The 27,894-nt window shown below is 42.9% G+C and overlaps 1 protein-coding gene across 2 annotated transcripts; it reads right to left on the bottom strand.

Annotated features, from left to right (window-relative positions):
* Nucleotides 1-427: 427 nt before the first annotated feature.
* DDN (dendrin) lies at nucleotides 428-26,354 on the bottom strand. 2 transcript variants are annotated; one of them, XM_044287071.1, is made up of 4 exons: nucleotides 26,335-26,354; nucleotides 14,551-14,739; nucleotides 2,785-6,344; nucleotides 428-887 (listed from the first exon to the last, which is right to left on the bottom strand). In XM_044287071.1, exons 2-4 carry the CDS (start codon nucleotides 14,736-14,738, stop codon nucleotides 859-861), a joined length of 3,777 nt encoding a protein of 1,258 aa, XP_044143006.1. In that variant the 5' UTR covers nucleotide 14,739; nucleotides 26,335-26,354; the 3' UTR covers nucleotides 428-858. The 2 variants fall into 2 exon arrangements, with proteins under 2 accessions (XP_044143006.1, XP_044143005.1); XM_044287070.1 differs by lacking the exon at nucleotides 26,335-26,354 and adding an exon at nucleotides 17,760-17,818.
* Nucleotides 26,355-27,894: the final 1,540 nt, after the last annotated feature.

Here is a 27,894-nt window from a genome sequence, read left to right as displayed (position 1 = left end):
ATGTACCATGAACAGTGTCGGACACGGGTGCCTAGGGCCCACCAGTGAAATCCAATCTGGGGGCCCACTGTAAAGCAACATGCAAACACTACCTGCTCCTACATGCTACATTATTGGGGTCCATGCAGAAACTTTGATAAGGCAGGTCCCTGGTAAAAGAGAATACTGGTTGACCTGCTTCTGTGCCTAGAAGTAATCTTAGCCATCTACTGCATCTATACTAATTAACCGGGTAGTTTGTTAAAGGGGTTCTGCATTTTTTTTAACTGATGTTCTATCCTCTGGATAGATCATCCAGGCCATTGATACTGGTTGTGACGTCACTGGGCCTGCAGTAAACAGTAAGAAGGCCGCGGCACTACTGCCAGCGCCGCTGCCTTCTCAAACAGCTGATCGGCAGGGGTTCCGGGTGTTGGACCCCCGTCAATCAGACGCTGATGATCTATCCATAGAAAAAAAATGCAGAACCCCTTTAAATAATCTACCCAGTTTTTATATGAACATAGTCTGGTTGAGATGTTGTATCTATATGTAGTGCAGTTTACTGTGCCAGGAGGTGGGCCACCTGTTCTCCTGTGGGTTGGTCTGAGCCAGACTATGAATATCACTGCAAGTAATGTCATCTAGTATACATGACACACTGAATATAAGAAAACCAACTGTAAAGACAGCAACCTTTCTAATGGTAAAATTAAGAGGCTGATCAGATTTCTACATTGTGTGTACTTCGCCATCTTCACAACCATATAAAACACTTCTTTAAAAGCCAAAGGTGGTTCCAGGAGCAGAGGGAAAGTCTTCAACGTCCACTTTAGGTCTGCTCTGCAGGTTTCCCTCATGATCTTCATTCTGTATACTTCATATAACTTTCTTTGTGCGATATTCTCCTAAAGATAAAATTAATGAGAACATGGGACTACAATATCTCACAAACTCATATTCCAAGCTAAAGTTTTTGATTTAAATACAGAACGGTAAAGGGGTTGTTCATCTTCGGGGGGGCCTTTTGGGTAGACCTCCCCACGTTGCCGGAGATGCAGAGGGAAGCATGCTTACCTGCTCCCCTACTGTCTCACTTCATTCCCTGTGTATTAACATCAAGTTTGACGCTGATACGGCCAATGACTTGCAGTGGTAACCTGCTCACCTTGCTTCATGCTTCATGCCAGGACGTGCCCAATAAGTCTGCAATGTGTGAGGGGTGTATTATGAGCTGAGCCTGCTCCATGCGTGACAGGCTGTGCAATACAGTTGACATCCTGTTACATTAACTGGTATCAGAGATAACTCCCATTTATGCCACGATTAGTAGTGACTGTGGCATCTAAGGGATTAGACATGTCACAATAATTCTGATACAGTATCACACTGATTGGACAGTGTCAGGCTGTGCGGGGACACAAACCCAACTAATAACATCCAGTTGGACCTTAAACACTATGGATGACTTTGGGGCATTTTATAAGTATTGCCTTGTACTCATTTTAAGCTAAAAATTTTTTTTTTAATTGGTCTTTATAACAAAAAAATTCTAGCATGTTTCTCTTTACAGCCTAGAGATTCTCTAGTAACATACTCTGTGTTTTACTGTGTTCAGTCAGGCAGCTCAGCTGGCAGATCCTTATCCATGAACTTATATACACTCAATATAGCTCAATTCTGATCTTACTGATAAGAATGTGGCTTAACATCTCTGTCGTAAGCCAGGCTTTTCCTATGCTTTTTTTTCTTTCCATTGCATCGGCCTACTGTATGCTTTACAAGATTGGCTAGTATTTGTAACCATTTTATGATTTGTAAAAAAAATCTTCGATAAAAACAGTTTGTAAAAAAAAAGTGTCTTAAGTAAGTGTTTTTGAGATATTAGTAATTTAGAGATAAGGGTTATTAGATGACCGGCACAAAGTGAAAGTATGATTCTCAAAGCTAGGCAGAAGTTATGACAAAGCTGCTGAATATTTTTAATAAAGACCAATTGAAAAAAGTGATTTTAAACCCAAAATGAGTCAAATGCAATCATAAAAAAATTGCCCCCGAAGACTGTTGGCAATTCATTCAAGGACTTCTAGTAGGACTAACAGAAGAATGGTACAACACAGAGTCATAAGAAAGATTCTCCAGAATTCTTAGGGTACTTTCACACTAGTGTTATTCTTTTCCGGTATTGAAGTCCAGTAATGGGTCTCAATACCGGAAAAAAATCCATCAGTTTTGTCCTAATGCATTCTGAATGGAAAGCTATCCGTTCAGTATGCATCAGGAGGTCTTCCGTTCTGTCCCTTGTACGGTATTTGAGCAGACAAAATCCCGCAGCTTGCTGCAGTATTTTTCCGGCCAAAATCCCGGAACACTACCGCACTTGCCGGATCGGGCATTAATTTCCATAGAGATGTATTAATGCCGGATACGGTACCAAGTGTTCCGGAAATTGCCACGTTGCCGAATCCGGTTTCCTGGTCTGTGCATGCACCGGGACATAGGAGGAGCTATTTTTGCTTTTGATCTTTGAAAAAAATTAAATCTCGGATCTGTTATTCCGGATGAGACGGATCCGGTATATCACCTGATCCATCTAACGGATCCGGAAAAAAACATATTTTCGTTTGCATGCGGTTTGCCATATCCGACAGGCAGTTCCGTTGCCGGAACTGCCTGCCGGATCTGAACAACGCTAGTGTGAAAGTACCCTTATTACATGGGGAATGCAAGTAGTTACTAAAACAGACATATCAGGAGAGATGACAGGTCCTCTTTAATGTCTCAAGGGCTCACAGTACAAGTTACCTGTTGTCGGCAGGTCTGGAACATTAGAACTTGCTGAGGCTTCACTCTGATCTTCATTGCTTGGGAAGAATTCTTGCTCAGTCTTATTCAAGTCCTGAAGTATTTCCTTAATGCAGCTGTTCAGATCATACACAGCTTTTTGTTCAGGCGCCTGGTATTTATTAGGCTGATCTTCAAATGCACCTTCATGCAGTGTCACGAGTGGACCTGTTGCTACCATAATATCCTTGGTAAATATGTCTTCTCTGTGTCCATTCATTCTTTCACTACTGGTATCTTCTGTGATGGGTAATGTGTCTTCATCCTTTTCATCTTCACACAGTATTACTGTCACTTCAGAGTCTGAGGTGTCTGAGCTACATGAAGTCACATATTCGTCTGAAACCGGCTCTACTGAGTCAAATGAAGACTTCTCTAGATCCTCATCTGTGTCAGAATCTGGGGCTGTGTGGCGCCTGATTCGGGAGACAGCCTCCCTGAGATCTTTGGCATAGTAAGTTGGTTTTCTTGAATATGCTTTTATTAGGCTCCTAGAAGATGTATGATCTGCTTGAGAGGCCAAGCAAACTTCACTAGCAACTTTCTTGTGTTCTATGTCTGGTTCCTGAAATAAATGAGGATTTGTAAAATTTGATGCATGTTTTGTAGGCTTGGATTTTTTTTCTTTCAACTGAGTTTCTGCTGGGTGGTCTTCCTCTGAGTTCCCTCCTATTATAGGATTATCTTTACTTGGGTTCTTTTTATTGACCATCGATAACGTTTTCTGCTGAACAAGACATTCTTCCTCCACTGACTCTAGTAACATACCCTCAACTTGTTTTAACTTTTCTGTGACATGTAAATCCAATGGTTCTGCTGATGTTTTACAGTCTTGTATCTCTTCCTTCATGGTAGTATCAAGTTCCATACAATGAGAATATACACTTGGATATGGACTGATTCCAACACCTTTTACCATAGGCAGAAAACTTTCTTGGGGTTTGGGTGTTGCTAGAGTTTGATCATTTTGAACTATTATGTCAGATGGTTCTGAACAGCTTTCTTTGCTACTTGTGTTCTGTATGTCAGGAGAAAGTACACTTTGCTCTGATCCCAGTTCTTTAATCTCTTTAGTACTATTAACAGATATGTGCAAACTATCATTAACAGTTTCTGATGTAGCTGGAAGATGATCTACATTCTCTAAAATGCAGGGCATCTCTTTATAATTATGGATCTTAAATCCTTTTCTGTTTCCATTTTTAATCAAAACCTCAGATTCTTGCTCATTAAATGTGTGTCCTTGTTCAGCATTAACAGCTTCTGTCAGGGATCCATAGGGTTTGTGCTGATCTTGAGATTCATTGAGATAATCTAATTCTCCAATGGAAAGCCCTAAAATGCGGACTGCTCTTTCTTTGAGGGTTGAGGCTTGTCTCTCTGTGAACAGTTGATTGCACTGCTCAATTTTAGAATGCTTCTTTTGAGAGCACGGTTGTACTGGTAAATTCGAACTAGCCTTTGAATGTGAAGTGTGATGTGCTCTCTCTTTCTTGACAAGACTCTTAGAGTGACTACGAATGGGCAAGGATTCCTCGTTAGATTTCTCATCAGGTACAAATTTTACTTGCTCCATTACTGGTGGAAAAATATACTCTGCCCTAACAACTACACAGGTTGCATCAATGACAAAAAGTCCCTCATCCTCATTAGATAATGCAGCCTGAAGTTTCTCTGTTTCCTTTGCTTGGCTTTTTCCTAGATCACTGGGATGTATATTAGAATGTTCAGATATATTGTATTTCCTACTAAATTTCAGGCCATTGGGACCTCTCCAACGGTTATGATCATGGCTTCTCCCCGGTAAAGTGTTGACATTTCCAGGCTCTCTCCATCTGGGAAATTCTGTATCCTGATAAGTTATTCTTTCCTTTCTGGAATCACCTTGTGTTGTTTCTTCCTGCATATATGGTTTCATATATTGTTTTTTCACAGGAAGAGTATGACTGTACCACCCATAATCAACGTTATTTGATTTTGGAGCAGGTCTTGTCTTTGATTCTTTGCCTGATACAACCCTTAATGGTCTTCTCTGCTCATGTCCTTGTTCACTATCTTGTTTATTAATGTTTATGTAGCCTCCTCTGTTCCTTTTATCAGCATTTAGAAAATTTCCACTTGCATAACTGAAACCCAACTCTCGTGGCAGTTTAATTCCATGCAGAGGTATTGGTGGGCGGGTATCAAAAGGTGGCATTTGATGTCGGCTATTTTTTGCAGCGGTCATATTTTTTCTTTTTGTTGCTTCACTTTTGTCCTGTTGTGCTTTGCTATTTGCGTGCCGTGTGTATGGAACTGATGTGTCCCTTTGAGCAGGGAATGAAACTGTCCCATATATCATGTTATCACTCGGTAGGTCAAGATCAGACTTGATTTTTGGAAAATTTGGTGTATCGTGAGTAAGAGGGGAACTTCTGCCTTCTACACTCTCATATATATGATCAAGAAACTCATCAGAGTTAGGTCCTGTCCATGTGCTATGAGCTCGAGGAAGTTTTCTGCCTTGTATTATGCTCTGCAAAGCTGGGTCAGTCTTTTGTTTTTCCGCTACTTCTACAGTGTTCCCCCGCATATTTGTACTTGATGATAAATTTGTCTTGGCAGCTCTAGTTTTCTCCACACTATACCTTGGCACCTTTTCTCTACTTTCATGACAGTCCTCAATGTCATGTAGAGGTAGAATATGAGTACTTGGCTTTTGGCTGTATCCTCTAGTGTGATTAACTTTTTCTTTGTTCGTAGGGAAGATAAGGTGTGGGTAATTATAAGAAGGAGGAGGAACGTAAGGTGGGGGAACTTTTCGTTTTCTAAATTGCGGCCGATTTTCTTTTAAGACTTCCTTATTGTGATTTAACGAGGAGCTTTGCTCCACATTATTTTTTTGTGCTTTGTCCTGAAAAGTTTCTGAAACAGCTGAATTAGTTACTCCTGATTTTGCAGATTTTACAAGCTTAGACCACCAACTTCTTTTTTCCTGACTTGTATCTCCAGAATTTGTTAGAATAGATTTAGTTTTTTCAGTCTCTGGATAGCCCACCTTGCTTGATTGTGATATGAGCTGATTTTGTAGCGCTTTGGGCAGATTATGTAAAGGTTCCCACTCATCATACTTTAGCTCTTTCATTTTTTTTTCTAGTATATAATCTGCTTCCCATTTTCCATAAATACTGTCCATTTGTATCAGCTTCCCTTTTTGTCTCCGCTTTTTAGAAGGGGAATGGTTTACCATTTGTCTATATGGATCTCCAGACAACTTTTGTCTTTTCCTTTCATATTCAGCAGCATATGTTCTAGCCATATTGTTGTCCCACTTATAATGGAACTGTTCTTTTACCCGTGCATCATTTCTTCTATCAGCATTTTGAATTTGATCCATTCTCCCTAGTGTGGAATCTCTATGAATTGGTGGCAGATTGGAACCCCAGTTTGTTGAATCTTGCAAGACTGCACCCTGTGGCAGTCTGGTGGTCGACCACAGTCTGTAGGGAGACTGACCTCTCATTGGTGCTTTGTTAATGTACCTTAGAGATAAATCAGTAAATATATCAATGACTTTAGAACTACAACTATTAAAGAACAATACTCTACATCTCCCTCTGCCTAACTATTAGCTTTTATTTCACTGAATTAGCATGTTGTACTTGCAGTATTTGCTAAGGGAATGTATCATCAGAAAATTAATTATTGTTAAAATCAGGGGGACCTCATTAACTTCTAGGGGACAGTTTTCTAGGAATGACCTGTGCCCTGTGCAGAGGTCGGGGGGAGGGGGGGTTTAGATAAGCTCAATACAGATGGAAGCACTCATTGCTGAAGCGCTGACACCCACATACTGCGGCGGGCCACGGGAGCGGAGCGCATAGTTCCCTGCCCCGCTGCCGATCATCGCCATAGGCTTCAGGCCTAGTAGGCCTGAGGCCTGTGCGGTAGTGAAATCCCGCCGGCACGCGCGATTACTTCATTGCGTGAGCCTCTGCCGGGACTCAGCAGCACAGTGCCGGGACTCTGCGAGCAAGTGCAGGTGAGTATTTAGCTTTTAGTTTTTTTTTGTTTTTTTTTATTTTATGTGCCAATTTTGGGGGACATGAGGGGGGGCACACAGGAGGGCACGTGGGGGGAAAATATGGTGGGATACTGTGTGAGAGCAATTTTTTTTATTTTCTTTTATGTGCCAACTTTGGGGGACATGAGGGGGATGCACACAGGAGGACATGTGGGGGGAAACTACTGTGTGGGGGACACTACTATATGGGGGCAGTGTGGGGGACACTACTGTATGGGGGCAGTGTGGGGGACACTACTGTATGGGGGCAGTGTGGGGGGAAATTACTGTGTGGGGGACACTACTGTATGGGGGCAGTGTGGGGGAAATGACTGTGAGGGACACTACTGTGTGGTGAAAGTATGGGGGACACTACTGTGTGGGGGCAGTGTGGGGGAAATTACTGTGTGGGGGTCAGTGTGGGGTAAACTACTGTGTGGGGGTCAGTGTGGGGGAAACTATTGTGTGGGGGAAATTACTGTGTGGGGGAAATTACTGTGTGGGGGAAATTACTGTGTGGGGGAAATTACTGTGTGGGGGAAATTACTCTGTGGGGAAAACTTCTGTGTGGGGAAAACTTCTGTGTGGGGGACACTACTGTGTGGGGGCAGTGTGAGGGAAACTACTGTATGGGGGCAGTGTGAGGGAAATTACTGTGTGGGGGACACTACTGTGTGGGGGCAGTGTGAGGGAAACTACTGTATGGGGGCAGTGTGAGGGAAATTACTGTGTGGGGGACACTACTGTGTGGGGGCAGTGTGGGAGAAACTACAGTGTGGGAGAAACTACTGTATGGGGAAACTACTGTATGGGGAAACTACTGTGTGTGGGGGAAATTACTGTGGCGGGCAGTGTGGAGAAAACTACTGTGTGAGGTAAACTACTGTGTGGGGGCAGTGTGGGGGAAACTACTGTGTGGGGGCAGTGTGGGGGAAACTACTGTGTGGGCGCAGTGTGGGGGGAAATACTGTGTGGGGGACACTACTGTGTGGGGGACACTACTGTGTGGGGGCAGTGTGGGGGACACTACTGTGTGGGGAAACTACTGTATAGGGACAGTGAGGGGAAAAAATTACTGTGTGGGGGAAACTACAGTATGGGGGCAGTGTGGGGGAAACTACTGTGGGGGGGCAGTGTGGGGGAAACTACTGTGGGGGGGGCAGTGTGGGGGAAACTACTGTGTGGGGGCAGTGTGGGGGAAACTACTGTGTGGGGGCAGTGTGGGGGAAACTACTGTGTGGGGGCAGTGTAGGGGACACTACAGTGTGGGAAAATTTTGGGGGACACTACTATGTGGGGGCAGTGTGGGGGACACTACTGTGTGGGGGCAGTGTGGGGTAAATTACTGTGGGGGGGACACTACTGTGTAGGGGACAGTGTGGGGAAAATTACTGTGGCGGGCAGTGTGGGGGAAACTACTGTGTGGGGGCAGTGTGGGGGAAACTACTGTGTGGGGGCAGTGTGGGGGAAACTACTGTGTGGGGGCAGTGTGGGGGACACTACTATTGGGGGCAGTGTGAGGGAAACTACTGTATGGGGGCAGTGTGGGGTAAATTACTGTATGGGGGCAGTGTGGCGGAAATTACTGTATGGGGCAGTGTGGAAGAAATTACTGTATGGGGCAAATTACTGTATGGGGCAGTGTGGGGCAATTTACTGTGTGGGGCAGTGTGGGGCAAATTACTGTGTGGGGGCAGTGTAGGGCAAATTACTGTGTGGGGCAAATTACTATATGGGGCAGTGTGGGGAAAATTACTGTGTGGGGGTAGTGTGGGGGGAAATTGCTATATGGTGGCAGCATGGGGGGCCTTGCTATTGGGGAGGCACTGTAGGGGCAATTCTATTATTTCTGGGGACAATATACAGGGATTATTGCCTGGAGCACAATATAGAGTGTTATTATTAATAGGGGCGCTCTAAGGGACATTATAACGGCTGTGGACACTATATGGACATTTGGGGTAATTTATCAAACTGGTGTAAAGTAGAACTGGCTTAGTTGCCGATAGCAGCCAATCAGATTCCACCTTTCATTTTTGACAGCTCTTTTAGAAATCCAGTTCTACTTTACACCAGTTTGATAAATTACCCCAATTATGTCACTATTTTTTTCAGCAGTATAGTACCTGGGGCATTGGGGGGCACAACGGGCACAGGTATTGGGGGTGGCAGCAGGATGACACTGTGGGGACACCAGGATAGAGAGGTTGATGGAAAAATTGAGAAATCTAATGTGTCTGTGTTACAAAGTCTGTAGAGACGAGATGCGGCTGAAAGAATTTGTCATGGCGGTCTAACGGAGGAGAAGAGGAAAGAGAAGGTCTACATGAAAGGAGATGTCCCTGGATGTAAGAGGTATATGGTCAAGTATTGGGGGGGTGGGTGCCAGAGAAAAGACACGCCCCGGGTGCCAAACACCCTAGGCACGCCACTGTATGAGCTGTTATATGACCTATTGTGATTGGTAAATCCTGTGTTATCTATACAGAGGTTTTACTTGTCATTGTAATTATTGTCATGGTGATGCGATGGCTACTCAAAAGTAATGTGTACTTCATATTATTAGGTCTAGTGGCCAGTGTGAAAACGTCTCTCCTCACTAGCTAAGGTTGGGCTCTATAAAGAAGACTATGGGGGAGATTTATCAAAACTGGTGCAAAGGAAAACTCACTTAGTTGCCCCTAGCAACCAGATAGATCCTTTCATTTTCCAAAGGCGCTCTGAAAAATGAAAGGTGGAATCTGATTGGTTTCTATCGGCAACTAAGCCAGTTTTTCCCTTTGCACCAGTTTTGATAAATCTCCCCCTATGAGTCTGTTCTCAGAGGAAGCAATCATTTGGGGTCTCAGCGCCCAGACCTACATATATTAAAACTTTTGACATGTCACTGTTGATTGTCAATTTTTTTTGAAAAATCAATTACTCTTTCACTTTATCTCTAACTTTCAGAAAAGTCAAACTAAGGGTCCCATTCATACATCCGTAACGTGTTTTGCGGATCCACAGATCCGCAAAACACGGACACGGCAATGTGCGTTCCGCATTTTGCGGACCGCACATCGCCGACACTTATAGAATAGGACATGTTCTATTTTTTTCGGGAACGGAAATGCGGACCCGGAAGTGCGGGTCCGCATTTCCGGAGCCGGGCCACACATCGTGCAGCCCCATATAAATGAATGGGTCCGCAATTCCGTTCCGCAAAATGTGGAACGAAATTGCAGACGTATGAATGGGGCCTAATAAAAGGGATACATTTGTATTTCCTATGCTGAATCCCAAGGGGGTTATGAAATTGCTGCTCCATCTCTGGCTTTAACTGTTGGCTAGAGAAGAGCAGGGATCTCCATAAAGGTCATGTTTAGGTAAATAAAACAAATATAATTTTAAAAAATGTGCCCATTTTATGTCGGTTTTATCAATGAGTGCAAATAAGCAGAGGAAGTTAGAAACTGTATAATTAAAAGTGTCTACAGACAATAAATACATTTTAAAGGAACCATCCCTCAGACAACATCTAGCATCACCAGCTTTCCCATTATCATTATTATTATTATTATTTATTATTTAAGCGCCATTCATTCCATAGCGCTGTACATATGATAAATGCACATTTTGCTCAGCCATGAGGGTCTGTAGGCCCCCAGAGACATATTCCAAACTATTGCTATGGCAAGTTATATTTCAGATCACATAAATTAGTTGCCAGTAACATGTTTTACAAATAACTATAAAAGCATGCAGTGTAAACTATATCCTATGTATACAGTTAGTACTTTAAACTTTCTGTTCACCAACGAGCTTGTATACGGCTTGTCTAGCTGTAATACAATATCCTGCGACATAGCAACATATCTACTGATTCAATGAATAATATACTTTGGAAGGCTGAGACTTTTTTGCATGGAAACTTCATCTGAAACACTATTCTTACCTGGGTGGAAGGTTTCTGACGTCCCGCAGGACTGTGGTACACCTGTAGCTCTGTCAGGCTTGCCTGCATATCACTCCTCCACCCAGGTGGAATATGTTTAGTTTTGATCTCAACATCAAAAGGCACAAGCAAATTAAATCTTACAACTTCCTATTTAATGAGATATAGCAAAGCAGCAATAAAACCCTACTCTACATATAAATGTATAAAACACATACTGTACAGATTGGCAATCAGTATATACAGTAGCTCTATACTGGCCCACGACTATGAAATCTGTGCATTGTTCCTCATTTAATTTTATATTTTAAATAATAAAAACAGATAATTGACTACCACAAGGGGCCAAACACCACCCACCATGGTCACCAATGGCTGCAAATCTGTGTGGGGACTGGCCATTGCAAATAAATAGGGGTTCAACCAACTGCAGCTTGACCATCTTACCCTAGGGTTGTTTTGGCCGGGGCTGATTTTGTTGAATTGTTTCATGTCCATTTAATATAATAGGGGTCAGCCGTTTAGCTTGAGGTTCTTGGGCTGTGATGCACAATATGTTCCAACCGGCCATTTGAATACTAAGATAGATAATGTCTACTTTATTTTGCATATGTGCATAGGTCTCACATAAGGCATCACACTGTGGTTACCACTGTAAGTATAGGGATAGAGGCCCTAAATTATTCCTCATGGAGAAACCTCTACTAGGCAGCAATCTGCGGCATTCTGTAATACAGGGCTCCAGAGAAGCCTATCAATCTCCCTCCACAGGCCTGGAAACTGGGATTAACTAAATTAGAAGACCAGGTAGGAGAGGTGGTGGGGATGCTACTCTGTAGGGGGCTCCCCAACTCCCCCCCCCCCCCCCCCCCAAAGCAAACTTGTCTCTCCATATCATCTCCCCTCTCCTTAGGGATGAAAGGGTTAAAGTCAGTACTTTTACCCTGACCATCTCTATGTATACACTGTAGTATTTGTATTGCGCTTCTGGGAGGTACTTTGGGCTGCACTGTTGCATTTGTTTAGTCCTGCTGGGAACATATGTTGTGTTGCACTATGGTGTTTGTGTTAGGCCTCATGCACACAACAGTATTTTTTCACGGTCCGCAAAACGGGGTTCCTTCCTTGATTTTTGGAGGATCACCAGACATGAAGGAAATAAAAAAAAAAATCTAAGTCAAGTTTGCCTTGCAAATTATAGAAAAAAAACGGACACGGATCACGGACGTGGATGACAATCTTGTGTGCCTCCGTGTTTTTTCACGGACCCATTGACTTGAATGGGTCCGCAAACCGTTGTCCATTAAAAAAATAGGAGAGGACATATTTTTTTCACGGACTGGAAACACGGATCACGGACACGGACGACAAACGGTGCATTTTTAAATTTTTCCACTGACCCATTGAAAGTCAATGGGTCCGCAGAAAATCACAGAAAACGGAACAACGGACACAGAACACAACAATGGTCGTGTGCATGAGGCCTTATAATGCTGGGGAGGTGCGACGCTGTAGTATTTGGTGCTGCTAGGAGGTATTATGTACACTGCATGGTTGACAAGTTGGTCCCCAGCAGCACTATGGATTGCCTTGTGATACAGTAGTAGAAAAAAAAATTGATAAGCCCATGTTCTATCAACAGGATCATTATTACAAAGCATAACATAAGCAATAAAATGGTCACAGCATCAGGTCTCCTAAGAGGGAAAAAATATTGTGCACAAATAAATAACAAAACTTTTTTTCTACATTTTTTTAAAACAGTGAAATATAAAAAGAAATACGCATTTGGTACTACTGCAAACATAATGACCCATAGAATAAAGATAAAGGGGGAGATTTATTAAACTGGTGTAAAATGGAACTGGCTTAGTTGCCCATCCCAACCAATCAGATTCCACCTTTCATTTTTCAGAGCTCCTTTGGAAAATGAAAGGTGGAATCTTATTAGTTGCTAAGGGCAACTAAGCCAGTTCTACTTTACACCAGTTTGATACATTTCTTCCAATGAATTTAAAACTGATGGTGCATGCCTTAAAAAAGATTGCCAATAACTAATGTGTACCCCCAAATGGTGCCACTGAAGAAAAACAAACCTACATGCCTACATCAATGGATAGATCAATGGGATCATAAAAAATGCTGCAATAAAAAAAAAATCTAAAACTGCTGTATCCTCAAGGTCTAAAAATGAACAGGCAATATCTGCATATAACTGTAGGATCAGCTCCCAGAGTAAGCTTTATTTGTGGGCCCAAAGCAACCCAGTCCAACACTGCCCAAACCCCCTTTCAATTCAGTGACCAGAACTTGGTACAGAACATAGGTATGGCTGAAAGGAGGGATGGATGATATATATATATATATATATATATACACACACTAGAACAGTGGTTCTCAATCTTGGGTACGTATCGCAGCTTAAGGGGCATACGCGGGTCTGCCTTAGCATCCAGCAATGTTTCATTGCTGGTCACTAGGTCTCTCGATATTCAACAGCATTGCCATCCTCAGAATGGCAATACAGTTGAAAGCTGTGATGGGGCACGGGAGCTGATATCTCCCTGCCCTGCTGTTCACTCTGACAGGCTACATGGACTAGGCCTGAAGCCTGACCATTATCACGCCGCCTGTGCTGGGCTGCAAGCAGGTTAGCACACAGGCTGGAAGAGGCCAGTGTGCTGCAAGGCATCGCAGACAGTGGCATGGAGGTATTTGTGTTTGTCAGGGGCGGACTGGGAACTTATACTGGCCCTGGAAAAAATACTAAAAGTTTTGTAGTTGGGTCCAAATTGATGGAAGGCAGGGCCAGCAATACCATACTGTAGCACATTATACCACCCTAACAGAGCCAAATACCACAGTCCATCACAAGATACTGCCAGCAGCACAAAATACATCCCCAAAAACTTCCACTGGCTGGTCGTGAGGAGGGCCCAGGTGGCCCCATGGGCATTGGCCCACTGGGAAATTTCCCTTTAAGGTCTATGGCCAATCCGCCCCTGGTGTTTGTTATCTTTCTTTGGCAGCATGCTGTATGCTACTTTGGGGGGGAGGAGTCATCATAACTATAACTGAGGGAGCACTATGGGAACATTGGTACTACTGGTGGCAATATAAGGGAGGATATTTTTCTACTGGCATACATTATAAGGTGGCATTAGGCCTACTGGGGGCATTATTTTCTACTGACACACATTATGGGGGATAAATTACTACTGGTGGGCAATATGGTGGATGTCATTACTACTGGCAGCACTATAAGGGGGCATATTTATTATTGGGGCACACTGTGGGGGCTTTATTACTACTGGGAGCATTATGGCAGGTTTTACAACTACTGAAGGTGGTATTAGTACTACTTAGGCGCTATTGGGAGCATTAGTGCTACTGGGGGCCCTATAGGCAGGCATTATTACTTATGGGGACAGTATGGTGGGCTCTGCTACTACTGGACACTATCAGGGGAATTATTACTACTGGGGGAATTGTGGTAGGTTTTATTACTACTGGGGGACTATGGGGAACATTATTAGTTCTGGGGAACATTGAGGACATCAATACTCCTGGGTGCACTATTACTACTAAGGGCACTCGGGGAGAGAATCACTGTTTGTGGGACTTGTAGGAGCACAAGCTTTTCTGGATCACACTTGACCATGCAAAATGAGCCTAAGAATAACAAAACATAAGAATGGTAATGATTGAGGCTGATGTGACAGCTGTGTATACTTAACTTCCATATATTTACCTGCCAGGTACAGTGCCATATTTGCCTCTGTCATCTGCTGATCTTCTGGAAATATCAGCGGCTGTTCTGTAATTGTCTTGGTTTCTGCCTGGTAAAGTACTATATTTCAGGAGATTGTCGGGCTGCCTTCTGGGATTTGTACTGTACACCCAGGAGCCATCTAAGTCCATCCATTTGTGACTGTCCATCCTAAAAAGTAATAAAAAGAAGAATGCAGAAGAATAGAAACTCTTTCACTCTAGGGGTTACACCAACACTTCTTTATTAATGCATACAAATAATATATTTATTTGCCATATCTATTGTCTCATACCAAATCCAGATGTTTTCTTTTTCATTTGAATGCATTATAAGAAAAGCATGATTCTATATAAAATGTTTTATATTTTTGAGGACTAAAAACAAAGAAATGCACTAGTTGAAGCCAGCAATAATGATTTACATTGAAGTGACCAAGCGACAGTAATGATGGCAATACATTTAAATGGCTGTGGCTTATTTGGCCGACTGCTCTCTCTCTCTCCTGACTCCCACAATAGACATGTACACTTGGGCACATGAATGGGGAAAAAGGAGTAAGCTACTGTCAGACACCTGTGGCGCAGTTTTTCTCCCCAAGAACAAAAGGATTAGGCCCCTTGCAGACGAGCGTGTCCGGATAAGGTCCGGATGCGTCCCGGTGCATTGCGGCAAACCCGCACGAGTAGGAACGCAATTGCAGTCAGTTTTGACTGCGATTGCGTTCCGATGTTGTTTTTATCGCGCGGGTGCAATGTGTTTTGCACGCGCGTGATAAAAAACTGACTGTGGTACCCAGACCCGAACTTCTACACAGAGGTTCAGGTTTGGGTTAGCTGTAGTGTAGATTGTAGTATTTCCCCTTATAACATGGTTATAAGGGAAATTAATAGCATTCTGAATACAGAATGCATAGTACAATAGGGCTGGAGAGGTTAAAAAATGTTTTAAACATTTCTTAACTCACCTTAATCCACTTGTTCACGCAGCCGGCATCTCTTCTGTCTTGTTCTGTGAGGAATAGGACCTTTGATGACGTCACTGCGCTCATCACATGGTCCGTCACATGATCCATCACTATGGTGATGGATCATGTGACGGACCATGTGATAAACGTAGTGACGTCATCAAAGGTCCTATTCTTCACAAAAGACGACAGAAGAGATGCCGGCTGCGTGAACAAGTGGATTAAGGTGAGTTAAAAAATGTTTAAATTTTTTTTTAACCCCTCCAGCCCTATTGTACTATGCATTCTGTATTCAGAATGCTATTATTTTCCCTTATAACCATATTATAAGGGAAAATAATAATGATCGGGTCCCAATCGTCACCTAGCAACCGTGCGTGAAAATCACACTGCATCCGCACTTGCTTGCAGATGCTTGCGATTTTCACGCAACCCCATTCATTTCTATGGGGCCTGAGTTACGCGAAAAACGCACAAAGAGGAGCATGCTGCGATTTTCACGCAACGCACAAATGATGCAAGAAAATCACCGCTCATGTGCACAGCCCCATAGAAATTAATGGGTCCGGATTCAGTGCGGGTGCAATGCGCTCACCTCACACATTGCACCCGCGAGGAAATCTCGCCCGTGTGAAAGGGGCCTAAGGCATGCTGAAATCTTTGTCTGATCCCTATCTCCATTTGCTGTTGAGGGAGAGTAGGGAGGTCCCCATACAAAACAGATGGTCAACCATCTTGCCGGCATTAATCTAATGCGTATGGTCAGTGTGGAAAATACACTGAAAAATAAACAAAATCTCAGCAATTCCTCTCCTTTGATCCTAACTTTTCTCATATTGCTATCAAAACTGAGAAATATACAGTATAAAGAAGATCAGACATTTTCCTCATTCTTCTCACAAACCTCAGAGCAGAGCCATCTCTGGCTGTAAGGCAACTGTCTGCTCTGAAGGTACGCCCAAACAAGATGTAGAAAAAAAGCATCACAGATATTGATTAGAAAGTTTTACACGCATATTTTTTTTCAATTTGCAGTGGATTAGCGTTCCTGAATCACTAGAGGTTGCCATGACAATCAGCAGCCTAAGAAAGGTCTGCAATGTATGTCCGCTATCAGGTACTGCACTGTATTATAGAACTGATCAAAGGTATGTGTGTTTAAGTCCCATAATGGGACAAACAAATGTTAAGAAATAACATTAAAAAATTACAGGAGAAATTATCCAAAGTAAAAAAAAACATGGGCAGTGGCAGAAATGTTGTTTCTGTTCACTCCCTCCCTTCCAGAAAAAAAGAATAAAAGTTAATCAATAACTTATCTACCCCAATGTAAACCACAATTTGTCCAGCACTACATCAATGGTAAAATAATAGAATTATAGCTCTTTGAATACTGCAATGAAATTCGTTCACGCTTCGTTTACTGGTAAAAGATGGATTGCGTTATGGATTCCGTTACCACGGACCATAACGCGATTATATGACGGAATGAATAACGGAATGCCTTTAGTGGCATTCCGTTATTCATTCCATCATAATAGAAGTCTATGGCCTGCATAACGGACCCGTCCAGTTTCCATTATGCAGGAGAGGACTCCTCTGCATAACGGAAACGGGGCGGGTCCGTTTTACAGCCCATAGACTTCTATTATGATGGAATGAATAACGGAATGCCTCTAAAGGCATTCCGTTATGGTCCGTGGCAACAGAATCCATAACGCAATTCTGCTTTTACCACCAAACGAAGCGTGAACGAATTTCAAAATATGAAATTGGCTCATCTCTAATTGTAATGACCCACAATAAAACTTAATATGTCAAGTACAATAAGTCAATGCAAAAAATAACTAACAAATATGATCTATGGCTTCAAAATTTCTAAGGTCATTGTTCTACAAATCATTATGTGCCTTAATAGCAAGAGGAAACTAACAAAACAGTTGGGCATCATTTATCAAACTGGTGTAAAGTAGAACTGGCTTAGTTGCCCATAGCAACCAATCAGATTCCACCTTTCATTTTTCAGAGCTCCTTTGGAAAATGAAAGGTAGAATCTGATTGGTTGCAATGGGCAACTAAGCCAGTTCTACTTTACACCAGTTTGATAAATGACGCCTTTGACTTATAGGAGAGATAGATAGATTATTGACAGACAGGATATAACAGCAAAATTCCTAAGGCACAATTGACAAACTATGCAAACTACAGGTTTCTCAGTACACACCTCAGTGCAGGAGCAGCAGCAGACATCAGTACACACTAGCATCAATGTTAGCATGCTCGCCATAGTTATATTACTAATGCCATAGCCTCCTCCAAGCTAAGGAATCCCAATTATTGGCCTTAATATGTTGAAAGCAAACAAATGATAAATCCTTCATTACTGAGGTCAACCCGATACAAAACTCCTCCATATACTCTAATAAAAGTGTTCACATGACAAATGATCCAACAATTTACTCAAACTTAGACATTTGCATCATCTGAAATGATTTCTAATATTATTAATAGAGTGATTTGCCAAGTTCTATTTTTCCTATGAAGCAGAGTGACTATTCTGGTTCTATTCTGCTGTTCTTCAGAACTAGTTAGAAAAATTCCTCAGCCTCCAAATGTATTATTATTTGCGGGCTGATAACATGCTGGAGTAACATTTAAAGGGTTTGTCTGCCAGGATTCAATTATGGGGCAAAATGGGATTAAAAAAAAAAAAAAAAACATTACACACCTGAACAAATGCCCACTGCTGTCTTTGCAACGCTTACTGGGTGCCCACTGCTCTCCTCTTCCGTAAAATGCCTAGAGATGCCTACACAGCCAATCACTGGCTGAAGCAGGTCACTGCTGTTGCCACCGATAGGGTAAGCAAGTGTCTCCTGCCATTTCCTATGTGTTGAACAGTTTGTTTGTTTTTCTAAAAAAACTGTATTTCCTATATGTTGGTATCAGACATTCAGTAGTAGTCAAAGAAGAAACACCACTGCACTAAACTCCTGGTGAAAAAAGTACCAAAAGTCCACTGTATTCCATATATAGCAGATACACTTACAGTGAAGGCAAGGTTTCAGCCAAAAAAGGGCCTTTTTTCACGTTGCCTTCACTGTTTATCTGGAGCTTCGTGCAGTGGCATTTTCTTCTTGGACAATTACAGATGCCAGGTGGAGTCAGAACCCATTGATGCACAGCCAATATGTGATGGTGCTGAGGAACAAGGAACAAAAGTGTACCTGAGTTTTCAAAACAGTTTGCATAATGGTTGAGCTTCTTGTAATTGTACAATCATAACTATGAAGGAACTGGTTATTTTGGACTTTCTCATAACTATGAAGGAACTAGTTATTTTGGACTTTCTCATAACTATGAAGGAACTGTTTTTTTTGGGCATTCTATTTCAGCCATTTTATTCCCTATTTCAGCTGCACAGCTAGATGTATTTCTCTCAGAAACAGGGTGCATCTCCCCTCTGACAGTACTGTATGCAGTGACCTTACTTTCCTTACTTCACACTATGTTTGCTTTCAGATCTGGGGCTCAGAAAGCTGATAAAGAGAGATAAATCTTGTAGAAGGCTAGCACAGTAAAATATCAATTTTTGCAGATGACACTAAACTGTGTAAAGTAATTAACACGGAAGAGGACAGTATACTGCTACAGAGGGATCTGGATAGATTGGAGGCTTGGGTGGATAAGTGGCAGATAAGGTTTAACACTGACAAATGTAAGGTTATGCACATGGGAAGGAATAATGCAAGTCACCCGTACATACTAAATGGTAAAACACTGGGTAACACTGACATGGAAAAGGACCTAGGAATTTTAGTTTACAGCAAACTAAGCTGTAGAAACCTGTGTCAGGCAGCCAGGGGCGTAGCGTGGGGGCGCAAAATTGCAGGGGGCGCCAGGAGGCAAACACTTCAATGAGGGTCATGGGAGCCTATGGCTCCCGTCCCCTCCGTTCTTCCTCATAGGTTTCAGGCTAGTGGCCTGAAGCCTATGAGGCAGTAGAGCGAGTGTAGTGTAAGAGAATGTAGTTGATCCTGGGAGGTATGATGTCAAGGGAAGAGGCGGAGTCTCATCATCCAGGGGGCTTGGCCTAACGATGTGCGGGAGATTCTACAGAGCAGGAGCAGAGTGTGAAGGTAAGTATGTGGAGGAGAATAGTGACTGTTATTTTTACTTGGGGGGGCTTTTTGCAGGGGCTGAAGAGAGAAGGAATCATCTTTGTATTGGAGACTGTATGTTAGTGGGATCTGAAGAGAAGGTGGGGGGGATATTATTTACATGGGACTGTATGCTGGAGAGGCTGAAGGCAGGGGGTGATATTTTACATGGGACTGTATGCTGGAGGGGCTAAGGCAGGGAAGTGATGTGTTTTACATGGGACTGTATGCTGGAGGGGCTGAAGGCAGAGGGGGGGTTGTATCTTACATGGGACTGTATGCTGGAGGGGCTGAAGGCAGGGAGAGTGATGTATTTTACATAGGACTGTAAGCTGGAGGGGCTGAAGGCAGGGGGAGTGATGCATTTTAGGCTACTTTCACACTTGCGTTCAGAGCGGATCCGTCTGGTGTCTGCACAGACGGATCCGCTCCTATAATGCAGACGATGGGATCCGTTCAGAACGGATCCGTCTGCATTATATTGTAGAAAAAATTCTAAGTGTGAAAGTAGCTTCAGACGGATCCGTCCAGACTTTACATTGTAAGTCAATGGGGGACGGATCCGTTTGAAAATTGAGCCATATAGTGTCAAATTCAAACGGATCCGTCCCCATTTAATTACATTGTAAGTCTGGATGGATCCGTTTGCCTCCGCATGGCCAGGCGGACACCCGAACGCTGCAAGCTGCGTTCGGGTGTCCTCCTGCTGAGCAGAGCGGTGGACAGACGGTGCCAGACTGATGCATTCTGAGCGGATCCGCATCCACTCAGAAGGCATTGGGGCTGGACGGATGCGTTCAGGGCCGCTTGTGAGAGCCTTCAAACGGAACTCACAAGCGGAGCCCCGAACGCAAGTGTGAAAGTAGCCTAACATGGGACTGTGCAAGAAGGGCTGGAAGGCAGGGGTGTGATGTATCTTACATAGGACTGTATGTTGGAGGGGCTGAAGGCGGGGAGTGATGTATTTTACATGAGACTGTATGCTGGAGGGGCTGAAGGCAGATGGCAAAGAGAGGGAGTGTGATATTATTTACATAGGACTGTATGTTGGAGGGGCTGAAGGCAGGAGTGTGATGTGTCTTACATGGGACTGTATGCTGGAGGGGCTGAAGGCAGGGGGAAGGTTGTATCTTACATGGGACTGTATGCTGAAAGGGGGGCCATAATTATTACTATAATACTACAGAGGGGGCCGTTTTAATATTAATAATATTAATACAGAGGGGGAAATAATAATATAGAGGGGCCAGTATATATTATAATTATACAGAGGGCATTATAGTTATGGGCACTACGGGGGAGGTCTGTTATCTGAGGGTGATAGTAAAGTGAGAAATCCCAAACATTTTCTGTGAAACTCTACAGAGACGAGACGAGGCTGAAAGAAGGTGTCATGGCGGTCCTATCTCCGGATGAAGATGCTGAGGAAAGTCTACATCACAGGAAATGTCACTGGATGTAAGATGTATGGTGCGGTCTTCTCCTGTATTTTTCATAGCAATGTATGTTGGGGGGGGGGGGGGGGGGGGGGATATAGAATTCGGGCCACACTGCCGAAGCCTGGCCCCAGACTTCAGGTCACACTGTACGTGTTCTGAATTCTGGGGCCTCACACCCATCTACTACATTATCTGTACTCAGAGTTATCCCTGTGTTATCTGTGGTGTTACATAGGACTGCAGATGACATCTACTGCATTATTTGTAAAAAAAAAAGGGGCGTGGTCACAGGTTGGGGGCGCAATACTTTGCTTGCCCCAGGTGCTGGCAACCTACGCTACGCCACTGCAGGCAGCTGCTGCCAAGGTCAATAAGATAATGGGTTGCATCAAAAGGGGCATAGATGCCCGTGATGAGAACATAGTCCTAACACTTTACAAATCACTAGTCAGACCACATATGGAGTACTGTGTACAGTTCTGGACTCCTGTGAACAAGGCAGACATAGCAGAGCTGGAGAGGGTCCAGAGGAGGGCAACTAAAGTAATAACTGGAGTGGGGAAACTACAGTACCCTGAAAGATTATCAACATTAGGGTTATTCACTTTAGAAAAAAGACGACTGAGGGGAGATCTAATTAATATGTATAAATATATCAGGGGTCAGTACAGAGATCTATCCCATCATCTATTTATCCCCAGGACTGTGACTGTGACGAGGGGACATCCTCTGCGTCTGGAGGAAAGAAGGTTTGTACACAAACATAGAAGAGGATTCTTTACGGTAAGAGCAGTGAGACTATGGAACTCTCTGCCTGAGGAGGTGGTGATGGTGATTACAATAAAGGAATTCAAGAGGGGCCTGGATGTATTTCTGGAGCGTAATAATATTACAGGCTATAGCTACTAGAGAGGGGTCGTTGATCCAGGGAGTTATTCTGATGCCTGATTGGAGTCGGGAAGGAATTTATTTCCCCTTAAGTGAGGAAAATTGGCTTCTACCTCACAGTTTTTTTTTTGCCTTCCTCTGAATCAACTTGCAGGATAGCAGGCCGAACTGGATGGACAGATGTCCTTTTTCGGCCTTATGTACTATGTTACTTAAATCACACTTAGGCTACTTTCACACTCGCGTTCAGATAATGCAACCGTCTGCATCCGTTCAGAATGGAACGGTTTGTATAATCTTTAACATAGCCAAGACGGATCCGTCTTGAACACCATTGAAAGTCAATGGAGGACTGATCCGTTTTATATTGTGCCAGTGAAAACGGATCCGTCCCCATTCCCTTACATTGTGTGCCAGGACGGATCCGTTTGGCTCAGTTTCATCAGACGGACTGCAAGCAGCATTTTGGTGTCTGTCTCCAAAGTGGAATGGAGACTAAACTGATGCATTCTGAGTTAGAATGCAAACTGATCCGTTTTATACCACTTGTGAGAGCCCTGAACGGATCTCACAAACGGAAAGCCCAAACGCAAGTGTGAAAGTAGACTACAGATACACAGGAGGCTCCTGTGAAGTTTAGAAGCAGTTGTTTTATCACAGGATCTCAGCTAGCTCTGACAGCCCCCCACTTTTTCTCTGCCGTATTGTGAGTGTCTGTTACTAGGGACAACATGCAGTGGACCTCAAGTTAGGTGGAAGTGAGACCCCCTAGTGGCTGTGATTTTACTGCTTTTTTTTAGGTGGATGAAGGCATGTTTTCTAAATGAAGTGATTTAGAAATGTACTAGTTACACCATTCTCTATTAAATGAAAGTGACTGTACTGGTACGTTCTGGTATATACAAAAAAGAGTATTCTTATCCTAGACAACTACATTATGGGCTTGCTCTCCACTCATGGAGCTGCCTGGGATCACCATGTTGTGAAGTGCCACGTTTCTAACAGATATTGTCACAACTGATACACTCATATACATACTGTTTGCATATGTACACAACTGTCATATTCAATTTCAAGTCAATACATACTCAACTTTTTTATGCAAGAATTAGAGATGAGCGAAGTTTGCAAAAATACACTAAGAAATTCGATTTGTGACAAATTACTTTGTCACGAATCGCATTCCTTTGAATATAGCGGGAGCAATGACAGGGAATGGTGACCGTGCCGCCCCCTGTCATTGAACCCCTGAGATGCCACATTCAACCCTGATCGCAGCATCTGACTGTCATTAAGGCCTTTAAGAGGTTAATCAGGGGTTAAAAACAAAAAAATACATACTCACCTCATCCATTCGCTTGTGGAGAGGCTGCCGCGGCCATCTTGGTTGAGGAATATGCGCAAAATCTCTTGCGCACTGACGTGATGACATCACCACGTCATCACGCTGGGAAAACAGTGACGTCATTACTGATGATGTCACTGCACCCAGCCAGTGTGTTGACATGATGCGGCAGCGCGTGCAAGATTTTGCGAGTTTTCTTCAATCAAGATGGCCGAGATGGCCTCTCCGCGAGCAAATGGATGAGGTGTGGATTTGCTTTTTTACTGCCATTTCAGGAAAAATTGATTCGTTACCATGAAGCGCGCTGAAATTCAGCTTTGTGATGAATCTAATTTTCCCTGAAATTCGGATCTAAGTCAATTCGTTTTACTTTGATTAGCTCAAAACTAGTAAGAATAATCAATTTTTACCAATGATTGTTAATGCTTTTATTGCTTATCATGTACACTTGGAACAAATACATTGAAATTATTCAAATTGTAATCATAATCTGACCTGTACATGCAAATGAGCCTTGAGTGTGATGTCAATAATCATGACATGTCAAAGATGAGACTTAAGCCTCATGCAGACATCCGTGGAACACGGTCCGTGAGATACCGGACTAACATTGCAGGAGCGCACGGCGTCATAGCTACTAATGACGCTGTGCGCTCCTGCAATGCCAGTCCGGTATCTCACGAACCGTGTTCCACGGACATCTGCATGAGGCTTAAGGCTGTGACTCTAGCAAACCAAAGTACAGCATGACAGCCGACAATCGTATTCAAAAGTGTCTTCTAAGGATTGGTTTTCTCTAAAAAGATGACCATGACGAATATTTGTAATACGATTTTCTCACAGGGACTCAAAGCTCAGGGACAGTTGTGTGGCTGGGGTGACTTCTGGGAAGTCAGTAGCTGCCATATACAGTCAGGTTCATAAATATTGGGACATCGACACAATTCTAACATTTTTGGCTCTATACACCACCACAATGGATTTGAAATGAAACAAACAAGTTGTGCTTTAACTGCAGACTGTCAGCTTTAATTTGAGGGTATTTACATCCAAATCAGGTGAACGGTGTAGGAATTAACACAGTTTGCATATGTGCCTCCCACTTGTTAAGGAACCAAAAGTAATGGGACAATTATCAGCTGTTCCATGGCCAGGTGTGTGTTATTCCCTCATTTTCCCAATTACAATGAGCAGATAAAAGATCCAGAGTTCATTTCAAGTGTGCTATTTGCATTTTGAATCTGTTGCTGTCAACTCTCAAGATCAGTGAAGCAAGCCATCATTAGGCTTAAAAAACAAAACAAACCCATCAGACAGATAGCAAAAACATTAGGCGTGGCCAAAACAACTGTTTGGAACATTCTTGAAAAGAAGGAACGCACCAGTGAGCTCAGCAACACCAAAAGACCCGGAAGACCACGAAAAACAACTGTGGTGGATGACCGAAGAATTCTTTCCCTGGTGAAGAAAACACCCTTCACAACATTTGGCCAGATCAAGAACACTCTCCAAGAGGTAGGTGTATGTGTGTCAAAGTCAACAATTAAGAGAAGACTTCACCAGAGTGAATACAGAGGGTTCACCACAAGATGTAAACCATTGGTGAGCCTCAAAAACAGGAAGGCCAGATTAGAGTTTGCCAAACAACATGTAAAAAAGCCTTCACAGTTCTTGAACAACATCCTATGGACAGATGAGACCAAGATCAACTTGTACCAGAGTGATGGGAAGAGAAGAGTATGGAGAAGGAAAGGAACTGCTCATGATCCCAAGCATACCACCTCATCAGTTAAGCATGGTGGTGGTTGCGTCATGGCGTGGGCATGTATGGCTGCCAATGGAACTGGTTCTCTTGTATTTATTGATGATGTGACTGCTGACAAAAGCAGCAGGATTAATTCTGGGGCAATATTATCTGCTCACATTCAGCCAAATGCTTCAGAACTCATTGGACGGCGCACAGTGCAGATGGACAATGACCCAAAGCATACTGCAAAAGCAACCAAAGAGTTTTTTTAAGGGAAATAAGGGGAATGTTATGCAATGGCCAAGTCAATCACCTGACCTGAATCCGATTGAGCATGCATTTCACTTGCTGAAGACAAAACTGAAGGGAAAATGCCCCAAGAACAAGCAGGAACTGAAGTAGTAGAGGCCTGGCAGAGCATTACAAGCGATGAAACCCAGCATCTGGTGATGTCTATGCGTTTCAGACTTCAGGCTGTAATTGGCTGCAAAGGATTTGCAACCAAGTATTAAAAAGTGAAAGTTTTATTTATGATTATTATTCTGTCCCATTACTTTTGACAAGTGGGAGGCACATATGCAAACTGTTGTAATTCCTACACCGTTCACCTGATTTGGATGTAAATACCCTCAAATTAAAGCTGACAGTCTGCAGTTAAAGCACATCTTGTTTGTTTCATTTCAAATCCATTGTGGTGGTGTATAGAGCCAAAAATGCTAGAATTGTGTCGATGTCCTAATATTTATGGACCTGACTGTAGGTGCTCGACCCCAACACAAAATATGGTGAAACTGAAAATCTGGTCTGGATGGAGTGGGGGTAGTCTTCTCAAGGAAGGTGTGTTTTGCAGAGATTTCACAGATTTATTTTCTGTTCCTCTGTAAAGGCTTTTAATTTCTTCATAGTGTATTCACCAGGGTCTACATTAGAGATAAACATATGCATGGATGTGTAATTAATCTATTCTTATTTTTACAGTATGAAAACATACAGCTTTGTGTAATAATCTGTTGCTCATCTGCTCAATATAGTTGACCAAAACTAGTGACACTATTTTGAGACCGCAGAACAAGGATGTATATGAATGTGTTCATTAAGAGAAGAACTTCAACATACTATTAAAATACATTGGCTAAATACACAGCTCTCAAATTATTTTTATAACCCTGCTAGAACTGTGCTTCCATAGTATGTGGTGCCCAACATGTACACACACTTACCTGCGCCAGCTTCAAACCCCCAGTGTACCAGTCTCCATCCAACTCTGATGCTACTCAGCAAAGGACACTGCTTTGTTACAGAATGCACTGAACAAACATGGATTTAGCAGCACAAGAGGTTCTCGTACTCAGCAGAATTTGGCTGGCCTGTTCTCCAGCACAACAGAGAAAACATCTCCCCAGCCTACGTAACAGAAAAAAAGAGGGGCAGCAGGCTCAGTGTGGGCACTAATGGCATCTAGTCTGATTACAGGTCAACATTTACAGCTTTTAACTTGAAATAACTGTGTAATGTACACTGGGAAAACATTATGGTTCCGATGCAGGGTATTTTGACTCTTCTGGATTGTTTTAGTACATCTTAGGCTGTGTTCACATCATGTTTTTGTCCCACATTTATCATATACGTTGGCATCCGTCACCATAGGGTTCCTTTAACATATACTATTTTGCTGGACTCTGCAGGATGGAAAAGCGTAGTAGTGTACTAGCTTTTGCATCCACCCCCCAACACACACTTTTTTAACCCTTAGGATACCAGAGGTTTTTCCGTTTTCATTTTTCTTCCCCATCTTCCTTGAGCCATAACTTTTTTATTTTTCCATTCACATAGCTGTATGCGGGCTTATTTTGTACGGAACAAGTTGTACTTTCTAATGCCACCATTTAATATGGCATACAATGTAGTGGGGAAAAAAAATCCAAATGGAGTGGAAAAAACACAATTACTCCCCCGTTTTACGGGTTTTGTTCCCACGGCGTACTGTTTGCAGTAAAACTGACCTGTGCCCTTCATTCTCTGAATCAGTACGATTACGATGATACCACATATTTATATATATATTATATATATATATATATAGGTTTTTATGTCTTAGGCTACTTTCATACTTGCGTTCGGGGTTCCGCTTGTGAGTTCCGTTTGAAGGCTCTCACAAGCGCCCCCGAACAGATCCGTACAGCCCCAATGCATTCTGAGTGTATGCGGATCCGCTCAGAATGTATCAGTATGGCACCGTTTGGCCTCCGTTCCGCTCAGCACGCGGACACCCGAACGCTGCTTGCAGCGTTTTTGTGTCCGCCTGGCCGTGCGGAGCCAAACGGATCCATCCAGACTTACAATGTAAGTCAATGGGGACGCATCTGTTTGACTGACACAATATGGTGAAATTTCAAACTGATCCGTCCCCCATTGACTTTTAATGCAAAGTCAGGACGGATCCGTCTGACTAACAATTAGGCTTAGATTTTCTTTTTCTGAAATATAATGCAGACAGATCCGTTCTGAACTGATACCATTGTTTGCATTATAGGAGCGGATCCGTCTGTGCAGATACCAGACGGATCCACTCCGAACGCAAGTGTGAAAGTAGCCTAAATAGTCTAAAAATAAATTTAAACTTTGAAAAAATTTTTTTTTTTACATCACCATATTCTTACCCCCATAACTTTTTTTAATGGTTATATCTACTGACATGTGTGGTGGCTCATTTTTTGCAGGACGATCTGTAGTTCTTATTGATACCATTTTATTACATTTTTTGGGTAAGAGAAGCAATG

The sequence above is a fragment of the Bufo gargarizans genome, chromosome 3, assembly GCF_014858855.1.
Source record: "Bufo gargarizans isolate SCDJY-AF-19 chromosome 3, ASM1485885v1, whole genome shotgun sequence".
In the NCBI taxonomy this organism is placed as follows: domain Eukaryota; kingdom Metazoa; phylum Chordata; class Amphibia; order Anura; family Bufonidae; genus Bufo; species Bufo gargarizans.
Note: the sequence above shows the minus strand (reverse complement) of the source record. Positions and strands in the feature narration are given on the sequence as shown.

Excerpts from the sequence above, each read along its gene's own strand:
- DDN (XM_044287070.1), bottom strand. The coding sequence starts at position 17,785 with ATGTCTGCTGCTGCTCCTGCACTGAG. Across the intron at positions 6,345-14,550 it reads TATGGCACTGTACCTGGCAG|GTACATTAACAAAGCACCAA; the intron begins GTAAATATATGG and ends TTTATCTCTAAG. Across the intron at positions 888-2,784 it reads TCCAGACCTGCCGACAACAG|GAGAATATCGCACAAAGAAA; the intron begins GTAACTTGTACT and ends TTTTATCTTTAG.